Source organism: Natrix helvetica, assembly GCF_964273705.1.
Source record: "Natrix helvetica genome assembly, chromosome: 4".
NCBI classification, from domain to species: domain Eukaryota; kingdom Metazoa; phylum Chordata; class Lepidosauria; order Squamata; family Natricidae; genus Natrix; species Natrix helvetica.
Window position 1 is genome coordinate 59,722,208 of NC_138550.1, and position 27,943 is coordinate 59,750,150.

General features: G+C 39.8%; 1 protein-coding gene across 1 annotated transcript; it reads left to right on the forward strand.

Moving 5' to 3' along the window:
• The first annotated feature begins 6,061 nt into the window (after positions 1–6,061).
• On the forward strand, positions 6,062–27,927 carry FUNDC1 (FUN14 domain containing 1). Its single transcript, XM_081951156.1, has 5 exons — positions 6,062–6,231; positions 19,819–19,975; positions 20,666–20,741; positions 22,389–22,517; positions 27,355–27,927. Exons 1-5 carry the CDS (start codon positions 6,201–6,203, stop codon positions 27,430–27,432), a joined length of 471 nt encoding a protein of 156 aa, XP_081807282.1. The 5' UTR covers positions 6,062–6,200; the 3' UTR covers positions 27,433–27,927.
• Positions 27,928–27,943: the final 16 nt, after the last annotated feature.

The window sequence follows — 27,943 nt, forward strand, 5'->3', positions numbered from 1 at the left end:
ATTAGCGAACATCTAGAAGCAAGCAAAGTAATAGCCAAAAGCCAACATGGGTTTGTCAAAAACCGATCATGCCAGACTAATCTTATTGCATTATTTGATAATGTGACAAAATTAGTGGACTAGAGGAATGCCGTCGATATAGTTTACTTGGACTTCAGTAAGGCATTTGATAAGGCAGATCATAACCTACTACTAGATAAAGTAGAAGAATGTGGTTTGGACAGCATCATCACCAGATGGATTCGTAACTGGCTGACCAACCTCACTCAACGTGTAGTCCTCAATGGAACTGCATCTTCATGGAGGGAAGTGTGCAGTGGAGTACCCCAAGGCTCTGTTTTGGGCCCAGTACTCTTCAACATCTTCATCAATGATTTGGATGAGGGAATAAATGGGGAACTCGTCAAATTTGCAGATGACACCAAGCTGGCAGGAACAGCCAACACTCCAGAAGATAGGCTAAAGATACAGAAGGATCTTGACAAACTTGAACATTGGGCACTATCTAATAAAATGAAATTCAATGGTGAAAAGAGTAAGGTTCTACATTTAGGCAACAAAAACGAAATGTACAGGTACAGTATAGGTGGTACCTTGCTCAACAGTAGTAACTGTGAAAGGGATCTTGGAGTCCTAGTGGACAACCATTTAAACATGAGCCAGTAGTGTGCAGCAGCTGCCAAAAAAAAGCCAACACAGTTCTAGGCTGCATAAACAGAGGGATAGAATCAAGATCACATGAAGTGTTAATACCACTTTATAATGCCTTAGTAAGGCCACACTTATAATACTGCATTCAGTTTTGGTCACCACGATGTAGAAAAGATGTGGAGACTCTAGAAAGAGTGCAGAGAAGAGCAACAAAGGTGATTAGGGGACTGGAGACTAAAGCATATGAAGAACGGTTGTAGGAATTGGGTATGTCTAGTTTAATAGAAAGAAGGACTAGGGGAGACATGATAGCAGTGTTCCAATATCTCAGGGATTGCCACAAAGAAGAGGGAGTCAAACTATTCTCCAAGGCACCTGAGGGTAGAACAAGAAGCAATGGGTGGAAACTAATCAAGGAGAGAAGCAACTTAGAACTGAGGAGAAATTTCCTGACAGTTAGAACAATTAATCAGTGGAACAGCTTGCCTCCAGAAGTTGTGAATGCCCCAACACTGGAAGTCTTTAAGAAGATGTTGGATAGCCATTTGTCTGAAATAGTATAGGGTTTCCTGCCTAGGCTGGGGGTTGGACTAGAAGACCTCCAAGGTCCCTTCCAACTATGCTATTGTATTGTATTGTATTATATGTGCTAGCTAAGATAATAATAAATGGAGATCTGACAGTCTATTGAAATAAAGAAAGGGATGAGACAAGGCTACCCATTATCACCATTACTTTTTGTCTTAATGTCAGAAGTTTTAAATAGAAAGGTCAGAGAAAGAAAAGAAATAAAAGGAATGAAAATCAAAAAGGAAGAATACAAGCTACAAGCATTCACAGATGACTTGGTCTTCATTCTAGAGCAGTGATGGCAAACCTATGGCACAGGTGGCACGCGGAGCCATTTGTTAGGGCACGTGAGGGCACACGTGTGTTCACACTTTTTTAAAGCCATTTTTCGCCCTCCCCAGGCTCCAGAGGCTTTATAGGAGCCTGGGGAGGGCAAAAAAAGCCTCCCCCGCCCCTCCCGGCGGCCCTCCAGAGGCTTCATGAGCTTTCCTGACACCTTCGGAGTACTGAAAACGACCCTCCGAGCAAACCGGAAGTCACTTCCTGTTTGCTTGGAGGATCGTTTTCAGCGCTCCGAAGGCTTCAGGGACCATCCAGAGGCTTCCCTGACGCCTCCGGAGGGAGTCCGGGGGGGGGCGGGGAAAGCTGTTTTCGCCCTCCCCAGGCTCCTATAAAGCCTCTGGAAAGGGCGAAAAAAGCATGTAAAAATGAGGGGTCGTGCCTGTAGTGCGCGCATGCGCACTGGGGGGTCACGCATTGCATTATGGGTGCAGCACGCCCACACACGACCCCCCTGCGCTCCCCCCACTTATGGCACACGAGCCAAAAAAGGTTTGCTATCGCTGTTCTAGAGGATCCATTAGAAACAGCACCTAAATTGATAGAAAGAATAGAAGAATTTGGAAAAGTAGCAGGATTAAAAATAAATAAAGACAAAAGGAAGATCTTGACAAAGAATATATCAACAAGACAAAAAGAAGAGTTGGCGGAAACCTTGGAGATGCAAGTTACGAACAAGGTTAAATATTTGGGGATATATTTAACAGCAAGATGCAGCGCTCTTAAAGACAATAATTACTATAAACTCAAACAGATCGTGATGGACCTGAAGAAATGGGGAAATCTACAACTTTCGATGATAGGGAGAATATTTACAATTAAAATGAATATTTTACCTGGAATTTTATATCTGTTCCAGATGATTCCAATTAGATTAGGGAAGGAATATTTTGATGACTTAAATAAAATAGTGTTGAAGTACATATGGCAGGGGGAAAAAGCAAGAATAAAACTAAAATTGTTACAAGATGCAAGAACAAGAGGAGGATTGGGCCTGCCCAATTGGGAACTATATCACCAGGCAGCAAGTTTGATGTGGGTTAAAGAATGGATAACACTAAGGAATACCAGATTATTGATTCTTGAAGGACATGATCTATTGTTGGGATGGCATGCCTTTTTACGGTACAAGGAAACTAAAACACAGGGGTATTTTAGAAGACATTACCTACGGGAGGCTTTGCTACTAAATTAGGAGAAGATTAAAAGACAATATTATTTAAAAATTCCAGTCTGGCTGTCAACTATCGAAGCCTTTTCATACGCAATAATATACAAAAAGGAACAGTTAGATATGGTGAAATATTGAATGCAGAGGGTAAACTTAAATCTATGCAAGATCAGGAAAAGGGAGGTATAAAGATGAACTGGTTTTCATATGTGCAAATACAATCTAGATATGACAAGGACCGTAAAGAGAAAGGTTTTTATGATAAAATGACTGAGTTATATAAAATGTTGATGGGTACTGATGAAAAAGTAATTTAAAAACTTTATGGACACTTACTAGAGGTTAAGTTAGAAGAAGAACAAGTTAAAGGAAATATGATAGCTTGGGGGGGAAAATTGGGCATGGGACTGAATTAGAGAAGTGGCAGAAATTGTGGTCCCAAAATTATAAAATGACAGTGTCAACAGCATATAAAGAAAATTTGTATAAGATGTTTTACAGGTGGCATCTACCCCCGGCAAGAATAGTAAGAATGTTCAAGAATAAATCAGAAAAGTGTTGGAAACGTCATCAGACACCGGGTTCATATTACCATATGTGGTGGACTTGCAACAGTTAAGGGAGTTTTGTTCCATTTTATGATCTTTTTTTGCCACAGTTATTCAGCGAATTACTGCAGTTCCTAGTTAGTAACATGGTTGTTAAGTGAATCTGATTTCTCCATTAACTTTGCTTGTCAGAAGGTTGCAAACATTGATCATATCATCCCGGGAACCATTATAAATATAAATTAGTTGTCATGCATACAAATTAGGATCATGTGGATGTGGGGATGCTGCAAAGGACATAAATATGAAAAATGGTCATAAATCATTTTCAGTGCCGTTGTAATTTCAAACAGTCACTAAATAAATGAATGTAAGGACTATCTGTATATAAATCAAGCTATCTCAGTTGAATCTATGGGTCATCTAACCCATCATTTAGAGCTATTTTATATAAAATAAGAAACTTCTCTTATAAGCTGTTCTGTGTTTCTTGGAGATGAATGGTACATCACTGAAAAATATAAGAAAATAAATATTAAGCAAATTTAAAGATAAACCCTAACCTCTTCTAACTTCTCTAGGATCGATCAGGGACTTTGCAATGTCCCTGAGATCAGCAAGACATATTCTTCCTGTTCACCATCTCTGCGGGACGGTTTAGATCCGATTGGACCACCCAGCGACAAAAGTATCGGCTAACCCTAACCCTAACCCTAACGATAAACCCTAACCCTAACCCTCTTAACTTTGCTAAAGTACAACTGCCAGTATTCACTATTTGAAAGTGCTGACTGAGGCTCTTGACTGAGGAAATTTTCTTTGCTTATTTTAAGTTCATGAATCTAGATAGCTATTTCAGTAACACATAAGTAGAGATACTGATTAGGCAGAAAAGAAACATCATTTAAAGAAAGCTATAGCAAACAAAGCAAAAAAGAAATTAATATACTTATTGGGTCATAAGACCCAATCAAAAATGTATGTGGGGAAAAAAACATTCCAATCCCTTCAGAAATTCAGTTTTCCATAGGATGACTACTCAAAGGTGCTTTTTCAAGAGGCAATTGGACTTTCTTCTTTTTTTGTCTTTCTTTGAAGACATTTCGCTTCTCATCCAATGTTCACATTAGTGGTTGTGACTTTGTCAGTCATTGTCAGGATGTAATTTTCTCTACATTGTAAGGCAAATTTTACGGAATTTAACGTTATCGATAAATAATATCGTTCTAAAGTTTTTGTTTTATTAGTTGTGTTATTTGTATCCTCCCGACCTATGTGGATACTTGCATGCAGAATATTCTCAATAAAAACTTATTGAAACTAAAAACAGTGTACCATCCTATGTATTTTCGGTTTTAAAAATGTGGCTCTCAAAATAAATTTCAATCGTGGTTTTGGCGAGATTTGGCTCAGTTGAAAAAAAAGGTTGCCCACCACTGGTCTAAGTGAATACACTATTGTGCACTTTTTCTATAAGGGCCATTTTGGAGGTAGATGGGCAGTTCAAAAATGTGAAAAAAAACAGAATCTGATGGAAAGGGAACGAAAAGAAAAAGAATGGCAAAATATTAAGGCCTTCAAAGTAACCCTATGAAATTGCTCTGATCTCGCCTACAATTCATTAATAAAGTATCAATGATAGATTTTACATTGGTATTTAAGCTCTTTAAGACATTCTTAACATTTTTGTGCAATGGAGCTCTTTTAAAAATGTATTTTAATGCACAAGCATATAGATATAAATCATATTTCAAGGTCTCAACACAATGGATTTTTAACATTTTACCAATAAACAATTGTAATCTGTCTGACATGTAAATCTGTACAAGCAAACAAGCTTCCTCTTTTCACTCCCCTCTTTCAACTCATTGTAATTTTAATCCCACATTGGTCTAGTCACAGATAAAGTAACAACTCACAAAAGGGTATGCTTTCTAATAAAATGTTTCAGAAAAGGTCCAACTCTTGATTTTTCACCACAATGCTCTTCTACAAAGGAAACCAATAATGCTCAAATATACTTATCAAAGTATTAAAAATTAACAAATATAAGTAATATACGAACTTCTTGATTCTATTAAACAATGCAAGCTAAATGTCAGATATTAGTTTAAAAATGAGGTATTTTTTTCCTATTCAAGTTCCTGAACTCTAGGGTTATAATCCCCAAATTAACAATCCCTGCTTTAAGATTTTTATCTCGCGAGTGTTTTAAGGTAATTCTGTAATGCTTTCTCACCTATTACTTTGGGGGTGGCGACTAGATGACATTTTATAGATGTGATCACCAGTCGCTCTTTGGGTTAATGGAAGGCACAGATAAGTCCTCTCTGTTTGCTCGGCTGCCATTTCTCTCCCCGCGTTTCTCCTCTCCATTACTACTTTGTCTGCTAAATTCCGTTCATATACATCACTCCCTGTTTTTTGTTTTTCACACCAAACTCTGGGAAAATTTCCCGAGATCTGTCAAGAAGAAATTTAACTGTATAGATAATGTAACACTACTGATCCTTGTGACAGAGATAAAACAGATTACAATTTACGGAATGGCGCTGAATACTATCGTATGTAGAAATTAAATAGCATTTTATTTTCGGCAGGTTTTGTAGAGATATGGCATTCCGGGCGGGAAACACAGTCTATCAATTTCTTTCCCTAATTGCGGGGAAGACTGGATCCAATACATGCTTTAGCGCAGAGCAATAATTAAACTACAATTCCCACAGTCCCCCAGGAAGTTTCTGCCATGACGTTACTCAGCGACAATCCAGTCGAGCGTGCGAGCCTGTTTTCTTTGCAGTGCGCATGCGCTTCTGCAAGAAACCTTCGGAGTTCAGAATGATGCGGGGGGAGATAGGTTGCGACTGAGCGGAACTCCGCGGTGTCTCCTTTCCTCCTGCCCTTCCCAGGTGCTACTAAACATGCCGTCTCGGAGAAATCGCTCCGCCTCAGGTCAGTGAGAGCCCTATTTCTCTCAGGGCTGTCATGGCGCTATTCCTGCTTTCCCGAATGGAGCTTGCCAACATTTCGGGAAGAGATTACAATCGCTAGTCGAGGAAATCGCGGGGCCCCTTCGGCCAGATGTTGCCCTCTTTCCCTAGGCTTCCTCTGACCCTTGCTCCGCGCAGGAAGAGGATCCCCTCCCTCCAACCGCAACCGAGGGCCGGGCGAGAGCTGAGTGGTTGAGCGCGCGGGGCGGAGCTTGGCTCAGCCCCTTCCTCGGACTCCCGCTGGGAAGTGAAGGGCAGGCGGGGCGAAGCGGCGGTCTCTCGCCGGGAGTGGGGGTGGCGCGTCTGCCGGGGACTGTGCATTAACCAGGAAGACATCCTGAGTGGGGCTCGCCTTGCTTGTAGAAAGATGGTGCGTCAGAAGAGCCTCGCAGGAGGAGGTCAAAAGCCAGCTCCCAAAATGGCCAACCAGATGCCTCACGGGGACGGTCATAAGCCAGGCAATTCAGAGCTTATGCCGCCTTGAATCCTGGAGCAGCATCGTGGTTAGTAGCCACGGTTGGCTTTGCCACTTTTCGTCCTGAGTTTGCCTGTCGGCTTCCGATGCTGCTGCGCCCATCCACTCTCTCCTCTGAAGAAATTAAGAAAAGTTCCTCCCCTCCCTGCCGTCTCCCCATGTAATCAAGATACTACTGAAGATAGTTTACTGTGTTCATGTGAACAAGTTAGAAATGCATATACCATCTTCACCTGACGGGATTGAGGCTTATTGTTCAGGCCGCGCTTGGTAGCAATTGTGCCGTAAGAAATAAGGCCTTTTTGAATAAGATCACTAGATACATTTTGTGTATGTGTAATACCCCCTTTCATGGCATGCGTCATTTGTAACTGAATCTACCGTAGGACCAGGAAATAAACAATCATCCAGCCTGTCCTATAACATTGGGTATAAATTGGGACACACTCAAGATATTTTTGCTCCAGCAGTTTTATTTGGTTGTGGGTGGGTGTGTTTAATTCATCATGGAATTTATTTTTCTGTCAACTGCTGGGACTCTGGGAGATTGTGCTAGAAAGCAAAGTAAATAAATATAATGGTGTTTATCCAAATATGTTCTTTTCCTGAGGGATGTTTCCATCCCTCAGGAGGATGGAAGATACATGGTCCAAATTGTTTTTACTGTTGCTTCTTTGCTTAGGAGGAAACTCACAATGGTGCCAAATACCTGGCACTGTTAGCCTCTAATTCAAATTAAACTGGTTCTGTTCACATGAGACACTTACTAAATTAAAAAAAAATATTCAGCTAACTCAGTTTTATGAATTAATTGCAAATATGTTCAACCAAACTAGACAAAGATGTTTTGTGTGCTGATCAAGCTCAGCCTTTTTAATTATTAGGCTATTTTATGAGATGCCATTTTACTCAATTTTTAAATAGTTAAATGATAATAATAATATAATAATAATAAATTTGGATTTATTAGCCGCTCCCTTTCCAAGTAGGACTCGGGGCGGCGTACAATGGAGCATATAACATGAAACATATATAACAACACCAAACGTACATACATACACAACACACATACATACACGGAGGAGGAAGCAAATTACATCAATAGACAGTTAAAAATCTGCTTTAAAATACCCCAATTGTAAAAACCCAATAAAATTAATATTTAAGAACAATTTAAAAACAGTTTGGAGGAATGGGAAAATTACGATTGCGATTGAGCCAGGCCGGATAATTGAAAGAGGTGGGTCTTCAGCTGTACACGGAAGGAGCGGAGATCGGAAATCATCCTGATGTCACGGGGGAGGTCATTCCATAGGGCTGGGCCCATCACAGAGAAGGCTCTGCTCCTGGGTGTCGCCCCCCGGCACTGTTTGGCGGACGGCACCCGGAGAAGTCCCTCTCTGTGTGAGCGAATTGGTCGTAGGGATGTGTGGGGCAGGATGCGATCCTGCATATAACTAGGCCCTGTGCCATGGAGCGCTTTAAAGATCATAATCAAAACCTTGAAACGCACTCGGTAGACCACAGGCAGCCAGTGCAGCTCGCGCAGGAGAGGTGTTACAGGGGAGTATCTAGTCCTCCCCATAATCACCCGCGCGGCCGCGTTCTGGACCAATTGTAGTCTCCGAGTGCATCTCAAGGGAAGCCCCATGTAGAGAGCATTGCAGTAATCCAGGCGAGACGTCACTAGCGCATGGGTGACTGTGCGTAGGGCATCCCGGTCCAATAAGGGGCGCAATTGGCGCATCAGGCGAACCTGATGGAACGCCCCCCTTGCCACGGCTGTTACATGGTTATCCATGGACAGCCGGGTATCCAGGAGGACGCCCAAATTGCGCACCTGTTCCATGGGGGCTAGTTGGACGCCCCCGATGGCCAGAGATGGAAGCACCTGGTTGAACCGGGAGGCCGGAAGCCACAGCCACTCCGTCTTGGAAGGGTTGAGTTTTAGTCGGTTGCCATCCATCCAGACCCGTACGGCCTCCAGACACCGGGACATCATTTCGACGGCCTCATTGGGGTGGTTCGGAGTGGAAATGTATAGCTGAGTATCATCAGCATACAGATGATATCCCACTCCAAAACCACGGATGATCTCGCCCAGCGGTTTCATATATGTGTTGAACAGGAGAGGCGAGAGCACCGATCCCTGTGGCACTCCACATGTGAGTGGCCTCCGGGTCGAACTCTGCTCCCCTGTCAACACACGTTGCGTCCGACCAGAGAGGTAGGAGCCAAACCACCGTAAAACGGTGCCTCTGACTCCCAGCCCCTCTAGCCGGTGCAACAGGATACCATGGTCGATGGTATCGAACGCCGCCGAGAGATCTAATAGGACCAGGATAGAGGAACAACCCCTATCTCTGGCCCTCCAGAGATCATCAACCAATGCGACCAAGGCCGTCTCCGTGCTGTGCCCGGGTCGGAAGCCGGACTGGCGCGGGTCTAGATAATCATTTTCCTCCAGGTGACGTGGGAACTGCTGTGGTACCACACTCTCTACAACCTTCGCTAAAAAAGGAAGGTTGGAGACTGGACGATAATTGACTAGGTCCGTTGGGTCCAGGGAAGGCTTCTTGAGCAGGGGCCTCACCACCGCCTCTTTCAAGGCGGCCGGTAGAGACCCCTCACCCAACGAGGCGTTCACCAGGCCCAGGAGCCAGTCACGCGTGACCTCCCAGGATGCCAGTACAAGCCAGGAGGGACACGGGTCCAATAAACATGTGGTGGGTCGCAGACGTCCACGCAACCTGTCCAAATCCTCGATGGCAACCGAGTCAAACTCCTCCCAAAGCGGTCCCTCAAGACTCGCAACGGGCGTCTCTACTGAACCACTGAAAGGGGTCCATCCCATCCGGATTTGAGCGACTTTGTCCTGTAGATAATTCCCAAACTCCTCTGCTCTGCCCTGTAAAGGGGCTTCCCGTGGTCTCTCAAACAAGAGGGAACGGGTCACCCGAAACAGGGCGGCAGGGCGGTTATCTGCAGACGCAATAAGAGCAGCGCAATGTTGACGTTTGGCCGCTCTTAGTGCCACAAGGTACGTCTTCAAATAGGCTCGTGCCTGTGCTCGGTCAAATTCGGAACGGGAGGATCTCCAACGACTCTCTAGGCGTCTCTTGTGGCGTTTCATAACCCTTAGCTCCTCGGTGAACCAAGGTGCCAGGGTGGTTCTTCGCCGCAGGAGAGGCCGCAAAGGCGCCACCCGGTCTAGGGCCCCGGTAGCCGCACTATTCCATGCGACTACCAGGTCCTCTACTCGGGGGCGGGTCAGGTCCACAGGAGGTGGCCCAAGTTCCGTCTGGAACCTATCCGGTTCCATCAGGCGCTTGGGGCGGAACCATCTAATACCTTCCAGTTCCGCCTCCTCGCGGCGGGGGGTAGCACCAGGGAAGTCCAGCCGGAGAAGTGAGTGATCCGACCATGACAGGGGAATAGTGTCTAGATCCCCTATTCCCAGATCACTCGTCCACTGGCCAGAGACAAAAACAAGGTCCAGGGTGTGGCCTCCCTCGTGAGTAGGGCCCTGAATTAACTGGGTCAGGTCCATGGCTGTCATGGAAGCCATGAACTCCCGAACCCCCTCAGACGCTTCTCCCATCGACGGCAGATTAAAATCCCCCATCACTAAAAGTTTGGGGGTCTCAACCGCCACCGATGAGATCAGCTCAAGGAGTTCGGGCAGGGCCGCTGAAGTATAGCGAGGAGCCAGGTATACTATCAGCAGGCCCAACTGCCTCCCTGGGCCCCATCTCACGACGAGGGACTCACACCCGGATGTCTGCGGCACAGTGAACTCTCTCGGCTCTAAGTCTTCCCGGATAATCACTGCTACCCCACCGCCCCTTCCCTGATCATTTACTGCCTTTTGATTATTCCACCACTCAATCTGGAATGTTTGCAAAATGTTGAACTTGAGAATAATGCCACTTAAATTTCAAATTTCTTAAATTATGATTGTATTGTATTTATAATTCTAAATTTAATTTTATATTTTAAAATTAGACAGTGAGAAAATGTCATCTGAAAATAGAACTGGAAACCATAGCTTATTCAGTTTATTATTATAATTACTTTTAGATGAAGTAGATTTATAAAATTCATTTTACTTATGTTTCTCTTTTCCCTTAATTGTATTTACCCTTTAAAAATTAGAATTTTATTTTTCATTGTCCGCATAAAGAATTATCATTAACGACCACTGAAAAGATAATATTTTGAAAATCTGATTGAATAGGTTATTTTTATATATATATATATATATATATATATATATATGTATGTATGTATGTATGTATGTATGTATGTATGTATGTATGTATGTATGTATGTTTTCGTAGATTTTCACGGGTGTAGGTATGCTGGTTTTGTTGTATTCGGGTCTTTTCCCGTGTAAGGTTGAGATTGTCTTTGCAACGTTTCGGCAGGATCACACTTGCCATCTTCAAGCTGTGGGCTTAAAATGTGATCGGAGCTGCCGTCTTTCTGTAAGTCTTGGTGGGAGGGGATGGGGTGCTGGCTTTGTTTCAGTAAGTGGAATGATTGGTTGTGTGGTTGTATCATGATTGGTAGATTGGTGCTGATTGGTGCAGGTTGTGTGTGCATTGTTGTTTTGTATTTTAACGGCTTGGGTGGTGGGTGGTGTTCGTTTGTTGGCTAGGGCTGGTTTCCAGATGTTTGGTAGGCGGGAGGTATCATCATGTTTGCCAAGGAGTCTACGAAATACCATGCAAAATCTGCCCAGCAATATACATAGGACAAACAAACAGGAGAATAAATGCACGCATCACAGAACACAAAAATGCAGTAAGAAAAAAAAGAAAAAACTTCTTCCCTTTTCCAGCACCTTAAAGCTACAGGACACGAAATCAACTTTGAAGGAGCCAGGTTAATCTCCAAAACAGAACACCTCCACAAGAGAATAATCATGGAAGCCATCGAAATAGAGAAACACCCCCACAGCATGAACAAACGTGATACACATATACACATATACACATATACACATATACATCATATACATCATATACAACATATACAACATATACAACATATACACATCATATACACATATATACACATACACACACACACACACACACACACACACACATACATACTGTCAGGGGAAAAAACACCCTGTTAGAGACCGATGGACCGTGGCTGATTCCCTTCTGCATATCTTTTGAGATATTTAGAAAAATAAGTCTTTAAAAGTATTCTAATTAATAAACAAAACTTTAATAATAAAATAAAACAGAAAATAACTAATTGGTTACATTTTGATAATGAAAAGCTTCGTTAGCCAAAGTTGGCTGCCGAACAAAGAAGAGAGGAATTTTGGAATGTGTAACGCGTGCGCAATAAATCACTTTCAGATAAGAACCCTTTTTTTGTTTTATGACCTGCGCAATAAAGCTTTCTTAGTTTAACTCTTGAGTGTCAATTCAGGCAGTTCAGGCCTAGCAAACTTTTTAACATCGTGACACCCCTTCTTTTGCTAGTCTGGGCTGACGTCATCAAATCATCAATTAAGGCACATCTTCTTTCGCAGATACTCGTGTTGATTTGCGGCAAGTGGTTTGTTAAGCATGTCTGCGATCTGATCATGTGTAGAAACATATTGCAATTTAACAAAACCTTGCTTAACTAATTGCTTTGTGTTTTGATAACGAATGTCAATGTGTCTGGACCTAGAACCTGTAAAATGTGACTCAGAAATATAAACAACAGATACATTATCTTCCATCACGGTGATTGGTCGAATCGGACGTGTCCAGATATCTGTGATCAAAGCATCAAACCACGTTAGAGAATTACAAGCATCTGAAACACAAGCATATTCAGCTTCAGTAGATGAACATGAAACAAAACTCTGTTTTCTCACTTGCCAGTAAACAGGACAACCATTTAGGAACATCATGTAACCAGAAGTGCTTTTGCGCGACTTCTTGTCGCTCGCCCAGTCAGAATCGGCAAAACAAATCAACTTTGGTTGATCAGTGTGTGTTGGTTCTAGCAATAACTTCATGTGCTTAGTGTGTTTTAGGTATTTCAACAACTTCTTAATGCATGACCAATGAAATTGTGTTGCCTTACCTACGTGTCGTGATAAAAGATTAACACTAAGTGCGATGTCAGGTCTGGTCCAACTACTAATGTATAATAGTGAACCAATGACTGAACGATAAAGTGTTTGATTTTCGAACTCAGGACTTGGTTCATGTGTTAAGTTGTGAAAATCTGTTTGCATGGGTGTCTTTGTTGTGCTAGCATCTTTCATGTTGCAATGATGTAGAATGTGGTCAATTTTCTCCTCTTGTGAAAGACTAAACCCCTTCTGTGTCTTTTCAATTTGAACACCTAAATAAGTGCTAATGTGTCCTAAAGATTTTAGTGTGAAGTATCTCTGCAAACTTTTAGCAAAAATCTCACTCATTTTCTTATTTGGACCAATATAAACAATATCATCAACATAAACAAGAATTATCTCATATGCATTGTTAGATCTTTTTGTGAACACGCATTCATCAGTTTCGGACTTAATAAAGCCCATTGAATTTAGTTTGTCAGTAAGACATAAATACCACATTAAACCTGACTGTTTCAGACCATAAAGACTTTTGTTCAGGAACCAGGTATCCCCTTCTTGCTTTCGGAATCCTGGAGGGCTTCTCACGTAGATCTCTTCATCTAGGTCTGCATGTAGATAAGCTGTGTCCACATCAAATTGGAAAACTTCTAAACCAAGAATAGTTGCAGTGGTTAAAGCAATTTTTACACTTTCAGTTCTGACTGTTGGTGAGTAAGTGTTTGTGTAGTCCTCAGGATAACGTTGAGCGAAACCCTGAGCTACCAGTCTGGCTTTGTATAAAGACTCACCATTCGGTTTCTTCTTGATTCTGTAGACCCATCGGGTGCCAATGACTTTCTTGTTTGCTGGAGGTTTTGCAGGTGTGAATACATTAAGTTTCTTTAAACTGTCCATTTCATCCTGCATTGCATCATACCACTTGTCTTGTTCTGAATCAGGAAGCTGTTTGATTTGTGTGAATGTCTCTGGAGGAAGAGTAACGTTGCAAATCAAAGGTAATGGTGATTTTGTCAGTTGCCATGAATAACGTTGTGGAGGGATTCCTTTTGTGGCCCTCTTGGAGCGTCTAGGAACAACAGACCAGTCTTCTTCTTCTTCATCATCATCCTCGTCCTCACGTTCGTCGCTAGCATCAGCATCCGCGGCTTGAGAAGACGGAACATCAGGTTGTGAAGAACTGGTAGAAGGAATATCTGCCTGCGAATTGTCATCAGGCTGCGTGGCATCTGGAACACCATCTCTAGGAAAATAAACTTCAGGATCATTGGAATGAATCCTGGACCAGTCAATGTCTTCCTCAAAATTAGCAGATTGTGAAATGACAATCACATGTTTAGTATCAATGAATTTGTACCATTTTGAATTATCATCAATACCCATAAATCTCAGTCTCTTTGCTACTGCACCTCCCTTTCTTCTTTGACTTAAGGGAGTGTTCACCATAGCATATGAACCAAAAATATGGAGGTTCTTGAGATTAGGCTTGTAGCCATATAGCATGTAGAAAGGAGTTTGATTGATTACACTGCTCCAAGTACGGTTGACAATGTAATTTGCATATTTGATTGCTTCACCCCAGTATGCGTTACTGAGATTGGCATCTTCTAGAAGACAACGCATCATGGTTTGTAGAACCCCTTGTCTTCTTTCTACGACTCCGTTATGAGCCGGTGTATATGGAGCAGATGTCTGATGAAGAATTCCATTCTTACGCATCCAGTCCTGGAAACGCTGAGACATGAATTCTGCACCACGGTCACTCTGGATTCTGGCGATGCGAACTTGGTATTGTGTAGAAACAAACGCTGCAAAGTCTTTAAAGATCTGAAAGGTCTCAGATTTCTCTCTCATAGGATATACAAATCCATATCTAGAATGATTATCTACAATTGTTAAAAAATACTTTCTGCCACCAAGTGTTGGTGGGAAAGGACCCACTATGTCAGTGTGTACCAAATCAAAAATGCGTGTTGACCGGCGTGTAGCGTGTTTGGGAATTGCAGCCGCCTTGGATTTAGCCTTTTTGCAAACCGCACAATCCAAAAACACCTTACACCCCTTTAGATCCAAACCTTTTGCGAACTCCGGCATCTTTCTAAGAACACGGAAACTGGCATGCCCCAATCTTCTGTGCCACTTGTGAATACACCTGGAATGCAAAGGTTTACCAGTTAGTGAATTCTCAACATTAACAGTTTCATGAGGACCCTCAGGCTTGCTTTGAACAATCTGTTTCTGTTTTCTTTGTTTGTTGGCTTTAGGAGCCTTTGGCACAGTAACGCTTTCTCTCTCTGGGAGAACTCTCTCTGGGTCTGCGTTGTGCCTTTTTGGAGTTTGCATACTTGCCTGTGCTTGCCCTTTAGGCTTTGGCTTTAAGTAATAAACACCACCAATCAGCATGGTTTCAGCAACAATATCACCATCTTTAACTAAGTAACTTGCTTTTTCGAGGTGGTGAACCTGGAACTTTAACTCTCTAGACAAGTGACTTTGACTAAGCAAATTACTGGTTGCTGAAGGTATGTAATAAACATCAGGGATGTGTGTATCGAGCTCTTCAATGTAAACAGTTCCTTTTCCCATAACCTTGCAAGTGTGGTTGGTGAAGGAATACAGTTCTCGATACTCGGGCTCTGGTTCGCCCATCTCTGTGAAAAGTTCCCTTCTATGGGTAACGTGCACAGCTGCTCCACTATCTAAAGTCCACAAAAGACGTCTGTCGAACTTTGGATCAGGTTGTGGAACGTTGGTTATGGCCAGTGTTGCAAGTGGAGCTTGTGAATCATGCCTTGGACCACGACGACCTTGTCTTCCGCCTCTACCTCTGCCTCTGGAATCTGTTCCTCTGGGCTGGTACGTGGCGGGAGCTGGAACTCGTTGGGGACAATCCCGGGTGTCATGTCCCACACGGTTGCAGGTATAGCATTTTGGCATCCTTGGAGCGTAGCCTCTTCCTCGGAAGGGACGTCTGGCTGGAGCCTTTGACGTTGGAGGTCGTTGCAGATGTGGGGTAGCTAACCTGATAGCTTCGTCTTCCACTAAAAGTCTGCAAACGTGGTTAACTGTGCGTTGAGCAATAGGCACGTAGTTAATCTTTGCAACAGCATCTTTCCATTCATAATTCAATGAGTTAATGATGATGCTAATCATTTGGATATCATCGATTACATGGCCATTTTGTCTCAATTCACTTCTCATTCTTTTCAGTTTGGTCAAATGTCCACCAATTCGTTCACCAGGTTTCAACTTCGAACCATGGAACTCAGACATGAGCAAACATGAGGATTCAATTGAAACGGGCCTGTAGCAATCTTCCAAAATAGCCCATATTTCTTGGGCAGTTGCATCAGGTGGAAAGATACCTTGGATCTCAATTTCCATTGACATGAGTAAAGTCGTGATAGCTCTGTTTTCGAGGTTTCTTATTGCAGGTGTCCAGGGTTGACGGGGAGGATCAAAAAACATGGAATATGTGCCTTCTCTTCGAAGCAAGAGCGCAATTTCACTGACCCAGGCTTTATAATTCTCTCCTGACTCCTTTAATTTGGACTCACCAGTCAAGGGGGTGACTGTGAATACCTGCTGAGGAACAATTTGTTGCTCTGGTTGCAAAGCTGGTTGTTGAACCAGGGGATGCTGGGGTTGCATCATTGGCCTTTGCGTGGCAACATCAAATTGGCTTCCTCGAATTTGCCTCTGGCTTTGCCTTTTTCCATCTAGGGAGAATTCCACACCGCCAGGGGGTATTGAAGACTTAACCTTTGGAGACAAAGTTTTGGCTTCTAAAGGACTCATAGACATATCTCTGAAAATCTGGTCCAATTGCTTAATCTTTTGCTGTAATAATTTTTCTCCGCCAGCAGATGGCAGTGCAGCTTCACTTTTTGGCTGCCTCTCCTTTCTATACGTATGCTGAAGTTCAATGGGCTCAAAGGGACCACGTGACCTCGGTGACGTGTACATGTCTCTTTGTTCTAATTGACCAATGAACTCTGTGGGGTGTGTCTTAGGCTGTTGTTTTGAAGAAGACAAGATGGCGTCCTCAGACATTTTGGGAGTGGGGGAGCTTCTTCTACTTCGCCTTATCTCCTCAAAACACACTCTCGCCTCCCTAACATATCTTTCTAAACGTTCTATTTGATATAGATAGCTTTGCATTTCTTGCTCATCTGGGGAGATGTCATAAACTTTGCTTTCTGCGTGGGAGGATTTTAACTCTGCCGGCAGTTGCCGTTTAGACTTTTGCCGTTCATTAATTGTATCTTGATAATGAGGGACATTTACTGACCTCAGTCCGTAGATCTTGCCTTCTGTAACTCTTTCCCCCATTTCTGGCTCGGCACCTGAAGAATCTTGCTCCTCTGTGTCCGAGGGAATCTCTTTGTCAGAGGAAGCTGATCCATCTGTGCTCGCCCCATCTTTCTTTTTCTTTTTTTTCTTTTTCTCCGACATTGCTAATTAGGCTTAGTCGGTTATCTTTAGATAGCATGAAGGGAAAATACAGCCATAAATTGTAGTCATCTCAGCTTGTATCATCAAAAGCCAAAACTCTGCTACCAAGTTGTCGACCAAACCTCTGCTACCAAGTTGTCAGGGGAAAAAACACCCTGTTAGAGACCGATGGACCGTGGCTGATTCCCTTCTGCATATCTTTTGAGATATTTAGAAAAATAAGTCTTTAAAAGTATTCTAATTAATAAACAAAACTTTAATAATAAAATAAAACAGAAAATAACTAATTGGTTACATTTTGATAATGAAAAGCTTCGTTAGCCAAAGTTGGCTGCCGAACAAAGAAGAGAGGAATTTTGGAATGTGTAACGCGTGCGCAATAAATCACTTTCAGATAAGAACCCTTTTTTTGTTTTATGACCTGCGCAATAAAGCTTTCTTAGTTTAACTCTTGAGTGTCAATTCAGGCAGTTCAGGCCTAGCAAACTTTTTAACATCGTGACACATACATATATATATATATATATATATATATATATATATATATATAAATCTTTCTTGCAACACATTCTAATATGTGGTGACCATATTAATTTTTCTTCATGTGTGTAAATATGAGTACTTTTATTGTTCTTTCATTCCTATGTCATAAAAGCTATGTCAGTGCATGTAATTTTAAAGGAAGTTAACAGATCTGGCATTCAAGATCATAGACTTCTAATGGCTATAATGTATGAGGAACTTTAGGAGTTTTCCTGGGTTCAGTTTATATTAGTTCCTGTTAAGAGTAGTCTTTCGTCAAGAAGAAAGAAATTGAATCAAACTAAAGGAGGGTTGTAACCTGTCAACCAACTATAGAACTTAACAATAAAATGTATTTTGTGCATCTCTGGCATAGAAACTTGCAAATCACATCACCATTAATTAAAAATTATTTTAGTTACGGTAAATATAGTTTTCTGTTCTAATGATTCTTCTGAAAATATGGTTAGAATGTAATTCCAGATCCATTTATATAATAGTGCATTCTTTCCTAACAGCTAATGGAAACTTGGTTGATTGGTTATGTAAAAACAATAAAGAGCCTTTTAAAATTTTTATTCTTTATTTTTAGAAGTTTACAAAATATAGACAGACTATTAAAATACACACTAAAAGCAGCATTTAATTAATTCAAGGTATAAGAAATTTTAAAAAATAATGAAAAGTAAAATATTAAAAGAAAGACACCATTCCAGCCATCCTTAAAACCCATAAACAAAATTTAACCAATAACAATATTAGAGTTCATTGAAAATAAAAGTTTAGCATATATGTGAAACTCAGTCACTAATTTTCAAAAAATACTATATAATACTATATAATAATTATGACAAAAATACCCAATGCTAATCATAAAATTTATGCCAAAGAACATATTTCTTCATCCTTTGATTAGTAGAACTTACTGATGTTCTATTAAGTACTAAACATACTTTTCCAATTCTAACATTTCCAAGACCCAGTCCTTACTGTCTGGAATAATTGGAATATTACTTTTCCAATTTCTCTACATCATTCTTCTTCCCAACCCCAACCCCAACCCATAACTAGTACAAACATAATTTCTTAAGCAAATTCCAGACTTTTGGTAAATAAGTCAACATCACATCTTTAATATTGAGATAGTTTCCCATAAATCAATTAGTGTCTATTAACATACTACTCCAGAAATGTAGTGCCTAAACATTTCATATAGTTTAATGAGACCTCACTCTTTTTAAAAATCTCCAATAGAAAAAAACATTGTTTGGAGAGTCCAATATACTTTAAATCGATGGATTTTGATGAATCAAATTTAATTTCAGTTCTGTAAATACCATTTTAAAGAATATAATACAGGTAGTCCTTGCTTAACAAACCCAGTTGGGATTGGCAACTTGGTCATTAAATGAAGCAGTCACTAAGTGAAAAATTATTGAGACTATGCTTACTATCTTCAGCTTTAGTCTGTTCTGCATACCTGCAAAGATGGTAAATGCAGGCATTGGTTACAAAATTACTAAGTAAGGTCTACCAATATAGTAATATATTGGGAGCATTGATGGTAACTTCAAATGTAGTTGATTGATGTATTCAATGTTTTCAAGGGTAGTTAAAATAACATCTTTATCATTATGTTTATAAGATTGCCCCCCGCCAGACCCTGAATACCTGGTTTTTTCAACAAGCATGGGGATCCTAGAATGGGATGGAGCTCCTCAAATGATTCCTTTGATTGTTGACACCAGAGGGGTTATTTTTTTTGCCTTTTTATTGTTTTTATATTGGATTTTTTTCTTTATAAGCCACTGGGATCACTGAGAATGAGTTAGGATACTATATACATTTCATGAATAAATAAATAATATTTTGTATAATTTGCTATTCAAGGTAGCTCAGTGAAAATGTGCATGCATTATCTTGTTTCTTAATGCATATGTTTGAATACTGTAGTTTTACATCTTTTTAAAATGTAGAAAATGTCTAACTTTCAATTTCTTTTAAAGAACATGACAGTGATGATGATTCGTATGAAGTACTGGATTTAACAGAATATGCAAGGCGTCACCATTGGTGGAATCGTGTATTTGGCAGAAATTCTGGACCTATTGTACAAAAGTATTCTGTAGCCACTCAGATTGTAATGGGTGGTATATCAGGCTGGTGAGAACAAATTACTTTGATATTCTATTTGGCACATTTATTTTGTATACAAGTTGTCCTCGACTTACAACAGTTTGTTAAGTAACCATTCAAAATTACAACGGCATTGAAAAAAGTGACTTATGATCGATTTTCACATCCATTGCAGCATCCCTGTGTTCACAGGATCAAAATTCAGATGCTTGGCAAGTGACTCATATTTATGACAGTTGCAGTGTCCTGTGGTCACATGGTCACCTTTTGTGACCTTCTGACAAGCAAAGTCAATGGGGAAGCCAGATTCACTTAACAACCATTAATTTCAGTGATTCACTTAACAACTGTGGCAAGAAGGGTCTTAAAATGGGGCAAACTCACTTAACTTTTTCACTTAGCAACATAAACTTTGGGCTCAATTGTGGCTGTAAATTGAGGATTACCTATACTTAATCTGCTTGTTACAGAAAGCTGTATGATCATATTTATTACAAAAAAAAGCAGGTTCCGAGTGCATTTTAACATGACTTAATCTCTTGTGTTACTCTGCCATTACTTCGTCTGCATTGTCAGCATTCTGGCATATTTCCTGTACTTTTCACGTTTAACTACAACACCATATATTTATTGCCCATTGTCTTATGAATGCTTATTTGAAAGTAAGTGCACAATAAGTCTACACAGACGTATTGAATTTTATTTCTCTTTCTTAAGGTGTGCAGGATTTTTGTTTCAGAAGGTCGGAAAACTTGCAGCAACTGCAGTAGGTGGTGGCTTTCTTTTGCTACAAGTAGGTAGTTGCTGTTATTCTGAAAATATGAATTCAAATAAATATCAGTTAAGTGTTTTGCATATAGAAAAGGAAATGGAACCTAGAGATATAGGTTTAAAAGAGGGATTTGAAGTCATGGAGTTCAAATTCCGCATTAGGCATGAAAGCCAAGTTGGGTGACCTCGGGTCAGTCATTTTCTCTCAGCCCAACTCATCTCACATAGCTATTGTGAGAAAACAGGAGGAGGAAGGACTATTATATATGTTCACTGCTTTGAGTTATTTGTAAAAATAATAATGGCGGTACAGAAATAAATATTTCAGGGGTTTGTGTAAACCCCTTTTCAGAAGTGTTTAAATTATTTTTACATTAGAAAATAAAAAGATAAACATAATTAACAACAAATCACATGAACTGACTTATAGAAGTTAATCATTTTACATATCCCCAATCTGCCATAAAGATCAAAGCTATTTCAGATTAAGGGTCTGATACATGTTGTTATTTTGTCTAGGGAGATACGTAATGTGAAATTACAAAAATAATATCCCCTATTACAATTATTTTCTGCCATAAATATATAATTTAAATCTTTAAAAAGGATGTTTCTGCCTTATCCTCATGGCAGCAGCAGATGTTGACAGAGTGGTGGGTTACGAACAGGTACTGTTACTGTACGGTGCTCCGGAGGGCCTGCTCTCCTTCCCTCTATTTGAGCCAACTGGGGCATTTGCGCACATGCGCAGAGCGTACGGTGCCTGCGCGACTCTCCGCTGAGCAGCTAGAGTGTTGTGGGCGGTGGGTACGTATGTGCACGTGGTTTACGCCCGGCCCCTTTGCAGCATACCGGTTGCAACGGCATCCGGAACCCACCACTGATGTGACATCCACATGTTGCCAGCCCTCCCAGATAAACCAGATTGGAAGCACAATTAAATGAGCTAAATCTACTTTATTATAAGACTACATTAACAGAATCTTGCAAGTCTGAAGTACAGACTTCCTGCTGCCACTTTTAACCAACTGAAGGTGGGTCCTTCCTAAGTTTCTGACTATTAAGTGACTGCAGGCTCCTAAATCTCTCTTGTCTAAGGCAGCATCTTTTTTCCTCATCCCCCAAGGTCATCCACACATTCCACTACACATGTTCAGAAATCATGCCATCATATGTCGGTTCAATTTGCTATTGGTGCAGCAGAATATTGTGATGGAAAAGCTTTTGTAGCTTATCGTTTAGTTGTTTGCCTTACATGGAGCTTCCAGACTGTTTGCTTAATAAACTTATAGTCTGCCAAACTCATATACATGACTGAGGGTGGCTGGTACATATTTGGGGATCAAACTGGGCTAAAAAGTGGTATCTTTGCACTCACCCTATTTCCCCTCCTGCAGAGGAAGTAGAGAAAGTGGAGCATGATATGAATAGAACTTTCTTTGGATGGGCTGAGAGATTTCTTGCATAGATTGGGTTTTTTTTTTGGCCTACTTCTGTCTTGACTGACACTGTCATCATTTCCCGAGGCCCCTCAGCCAGCTCACAAGTGAGAATAGTTTTGTTTATTTAGTATAAGTCTCTTTATATCCAGATGATCTTTTATTTTGCTCAGTGCAGGTATATTATTCCTTGTATTCTTAAAATTCTTTAAACTCTTTTATGTTCCTAGATAGCTAGCCATAGTGGTTACATACAGATTGACTGGAAAAGAGTTGAAAAAGATGTAGATAAAGCAAAAAAGCAGCTCAAAAAACGTGCAAACAAAGCAGCACCAGAAATCAACACATTAATTGAAGAGGTAAAATACGTATTATTGATTTTGCATATTGATTTTGTGTAATTTCTTGGTATATGGATGGCCCATTCGAGGAAAAAAATGTTTAATAGATCTTCAGCATGTTGGCCTGGTCATATGGCCTAGCTTTCCTCTGAACTTGTCAGAAACAAATTGCTGCTTACCTGGACTATTTGTTCATTGATAAGAACATTAACTGTTGTTTTCTTTATTCTAATATGGTTCAGTCGGTTGGGTGTTTTATAGTGTGTTTGTGTGTGTGTGTGTGTAATGCTATATGTTATTGTACCATTTTTGCCTACCACCCAGGAGCCTACTTTTTTAGGTGAAGAATTGTATGGAATATTTAAAAACAAATTTTAGAAATGCATTGACTTTAAACTACAAAATCTTGCATTACAATCAATTTGATAATCTTAAATTGCCATAAGCGTCTACTTTTAGTGTTACAGGTTAGTAGAAGTATACCTAAACAGTTTTTATTTAGAAGTTATTTGAATCATTTATAATAGAATTAAAACATTGTTGAATTACAGGAAGAAAAACAAGAATGTTAAGCTTTTATTTTCTAGTTTCTCATTCATCTCAAGAGCTTTATAATAGTAATTATACATAATAATATAATACATTATTATTTTAAGCTATAAAATGTAAAATAAATTGAAATTATTTTTTGCCACATAGATTTTGCATTAATATGTCTCTAACATAATTTGAAGAATCTGAAGAATGAATAAAAAATATAAAGAAAACAAAATTGGAGTTTTGTTTTAGTGATTTAGAATAATCGTAATATAAATGCAATGCCCCAAATGCATGTTCTTAGAATCGTAACTTTTTGTCCAAGCTTTTAAAATAAAAGATAAATATAGATGAAGCTATCTATGATTCCATTAACCACAGTTTGGCACATGCTGGACCTTGTTATTCACAATAAATATTTTTCCATGTCCACAGTTTAGGACTTGTTTTGTATTATTTCATGTATAAATTACATTTTTCAATTAGTACTGTTATTTATTATAGTTTATACCTGATCCAGATGATATTGATTGCCATCCAAAATCCCTGGAGATGCACAAACACATTTGGATTTTCCAAATGCTTAATGCATTGATGGCGAACCTTTTCAGCACTGAGTGCTGAAAAGGGAGTGCACGCTTGTTGGGGCCACAACCCAGGGGCCTTGCACGTGGCAGAAAATGAATTTCCGGTTTCTGGCGCATGCATGCGTGCCGGCCAGCTAGTCTTCCGGTTACTGCCACACATGTACATGTGATGATCAGCTGGCTGGCCCACATGCTCACCCTGGAAAATGGAAGACCAGCTCTTCCAATTTCCAGCACTGCCACACGCACAAAGGCCAGCTAATCGTCGTGCATGTATGCATGCCAGAAACCCAAAAGAGGAACGGGTGGCCCGTGTGCCAGGCGCCATAGCTCCGCATGCCACTTCGGGCATGCATGCCATAGGTTCCCCATCACGGGCCTAATGGATCCAAATTGTTTTTAGAGAACACTTGGGGCATTTCTGAAAAATCCAGCCAGGCAACACTTTCCTGTGCCTGGTAAAGCACTAGTAATGGGAGGCAAGCCTAAAACTATATAAAATTGCTTCTGAGTGGCTTCTTTCTGCTGTCTAATTCTAGTTGCTTCTTTGTTTTATGAGGACTTCCAGAAATTGAATCAACAGAAATAATTGCTAGAATGCTGGGAGAGGAAGTGAGTCTCACGAAGCATTAGTATATGCACATGTTCAGACCTACTCTACAATGATAAGGAAGCAAAACATCTTCTCCACTATTATATTAATAGACTGTCATTCTGTGTGCCTGTTTAGATAACTAATTATGTTAGAAAAAAGTTAATGCCATGTTCTCCATCTGGTTAATGTGGCCAGTTTGCAGAGCAAAATGCTTAGATTCCAAAGGGCAGGTCAGTTCTGCTGGTCCTCAGTGGGTTTCCATGACCATGGTATTGTACTGGATGGCCTTATGGGACTCAGGATTGCAGATATCATCTTGCAATACTCCACTCCAGAGGGGAAGTGAGTCAGTGATCTCTGCTTCACAGAATTCTGTGTGTATTGCTTTTCTCTCTTCTGTTCACTCTGCTGGGTGAGGTCATCTGATAGTTCAGGGTACACTATGTCAGCATATCCTGGTGATGCTCAATCACGATCCCTGTAGATCCTTTCTGGGTACTTGAAGACCATCAGAGATTGGGAGGCATAGAACAAACTAGCCATGCCTAGTCAAAGGTACTGTTTGCCATTGACATCAGTGTTCTCACTGGAAGATGGGCACTGTTCCTAACGAAGCAGGTTCAGGATTTGAGAATTCTTCTAGTCTCACATCTCTCACTAGTACAGCAGGTGGGAGCTGTGATTTGAAGGGTCTTTGCCCAGCGCTGACTAGTGCACCAGTTACAGCATTACTTGGCAGAAGAGAGCTTTGTTACAGTAACTTGCACCCTTCTTACCACCAGGTTAGATTATTGCAAGGCCCTTTGTAATAATCTAACCTCATTTTAAATATAATTCAGGGATAATAATTCATATAGATCCAGTGACCTATATAATACTGGCACTTGCTGCCCAAACATATTACACTTTTTGCTTTGGGGCTGTGCACTAGGTACAATTAGCTTCTGTGTGCAATTTAAGAAGCTTGTTTGATCTAACAAAGGCCTTTATGTTTTGGCACATGGGTAATTTACAGGGCTACTTGTGCCAACCAGACTCAGCCTAATCAATTAGGTCATCCATGGAGAAAGTGTTTCTACTGTCCCACTTTGGGGGATAAAAGGAGTTACTTCTTGGTAGCAAGGCCAGCTATGTGCTACAATCTTCCTTTGAAAATCAAGCTGATCCCCTCACTAATTTTGTTCCAAAAGATACTGAAACATTGTCCAGGTGGCATTCTAATTAAATTAGGTCATCTCTTTTATTTGGCAGATTCTTTTATTCTTGATATTTTATTGTTACATTGTTTTGATTTTATGCTAATGTTACTTTCATTGCTTTTCTTTATATCACATAGACTGCTAAGAATTATTTGATTATGGAAAGATATAAATGTGATAAACAAGCATGGTGCTGTCATGGAATAAAGCAATAATTGATACAAACAATTGATATACGTAAATTATTTGAAGGTGTTTCTAAACTGAAATGTTCAAGATGATAAAGAAATGTTAGTGCTTTTTAAAAGCACTAACTTCCTCTTGAAGCAATTCCTCTTCAACTTCAGTACTAGTAAGAGTCTATTGCAGAGAACCGGATCCAGGAGAAAAAGCTCTTAAGAGGGCCCTGAATATTCTATGTGTAGTAGAATAAAATAATCCAGGCCTAATGTAACATTATTAAGAGACAGAAGCAGAGTAAGAAAAGTGCATTAAAATATAAACAACAGCATACTGCTAATGAATCAAAGTATAGAATGAAGGGTTAGACTGCCTACTCGATAGGCTACAACAATAATCCAAGTCTGACACAATCAGGACATTAAACAAGAAATGCTCATAGATGCTGTAGGCGTTCATTCCATGGAAATGGCAGGTTTTTGGAGGTTGTAGGCTTTTTGTTTTTGGATTTTTGTTTTTTAATAAAAAACTGCTTATATATCACTCGTTTGGGCTTCCAGTAGCTCAGAACTGACAACCTTGGAAAACAAAGTGAGAATTGGGAAATGGGTGGGGATGAGATGATCAGAGTATCAGAATACAATAACCTCTATCATATTATGTTCAGTTTAAGACAATTGGGAGCACATTCAAACTAAAATCATAGCAGTTATTTTTTAAAAATCCCACATTATTGTTATCCACAGAAGGGACAAACAAATCTGAAAGTTGTTGGCATAAATGTAGGATTGAATTTGGAATACAAATTCAGAGTATGTAATGGAAAGGGTTCATCAAGAGAATAATAAGGGACTCAACACTGAGCTGTGAAGAATTACTGGCAGGAGGAATGATTGAAAAATTGAGTTATTTCATGAAACGGAATAATTCTGTGAGATTAATGCTGAAATTACTGAATCTGCAGTTTAACAGCTGAATATTATTATAAATAATAGATTTAAAAATAATAAATTTGTCTAAATGGACCTCACTTAAACTGATACTTTGGGATAAATTAAAATGCTTTTGATAATTTACTATTTAATTACTATATAATGCCTTGGTTGTTTATAGTGATTGTGTATCTTTTAAATATTCCTAAAAGGTATTTACTAACAAACGAAAAGCCCTTATGTTAATTTATTAACAAAAATTCACCCCTTTTTATTCAAAACTTTCTGTTATCAGAGAATAATGTTCTGGATTTTGATTTATGTAATAAACGATTGTTTTAAGTTGTCTTATCAGAAACTTTTCTTCATGGGTCACCTTTGGATTAGTATGTTTGACACTGTACCAGAAGTTATATATTGTAGTATAACTATCTAAGCTGTGCTGACATCACTTAAAAAGACCAAAAGCTGGAATTTTTATCACATTTTTTTCAAATTTGAGGAATAAAGGAATTTAGTAAAAGAAGCCTATTGAAAGCTAAGTATATGTGTTTTAGTGTGTTTTTATTTTGTTTTTAATTATTTTGAACCAGTTGCCACAAATTCAGCAACTTGTGTTCAAAATATCTAACAAAAATAATGTTGGATGAAAAGTTGTCAAAAAAATAAAAATAAAATAGAAGATCCTCTTGGATCAGGTGTTGTCTGTATATGTCTGATATGAATAATTAAACAGCATAGCAGGATCTTTGTATATAACTAAGTGCTCATTGGTTAGCATCCAGTGCATTTATACAATCTGACATAACCCTTTTTTGTTTTCAGTCAACAGAATTTCTTAAACAGAACATTGTGGTGTCCGGAGGGTTTGTCGGAGGCTTTTTGTTGGGTCTTGCATCTTAAGGACATGACTTTCATCATCCTGCTGACCTAACCATGGTAAAGATGAATGACAGCAATGCACAGATCTTTTCTGTCATCCCTGAATCTCTTGAGCAAGAAGGATAGAGTTGCCAGATACATTTTATGTCTTAGGCTTTACCTCCTTATGCTTACCTGAAGGAAGTTTCCTGAAAATTCTGCAGTGCATTCAGTATCATTCCCAAAGAAAAGGCTAATTCTCATAATGTTTTCATTTTCCTTTAGAGTTCATATTGAATATGTTATTTTTGTTCTGCACTTCTCATTTTAGGGTTTATGTTTATTATATAAAATTATCTCATACTGTGGTTAATAATCTTATGCCAAACATAACGTAGGATATTGTACTTTAAGTGCAGGGCTAGCCGCCTTATTTTTGAAATCACAGCATAATAAATAATTTGTACATGTATTTTTTTTTGCAAAGATGAAATAAACAACTATGAACCCATTAAAAAGTAAAATAACATTAGCAAATCTTTGCTGTTTTATA

Coding starts and splice junctions, on each gene's coding strand:
- FUNDC1 (XM_081951156.1), top strand. CDS start 6,201: ATGCCGTCTCGGAGAAATCGCTCCGCCTCAG. Junction 6,232..19,818: donor GAGAAATCGCTCCGCCTCAG/GTCAGTGAGAGC, acceptor TTTCTTTTAAAG/AACATGACAGTGATGATGAT. Junction 20,742..22,388: donor GTGGCTTTCTTTTGCTACAA/GTAGGTAGTTGC, acceptor TTATGTTCCTAG/ATAGCTAGCCATAGTGGTTA.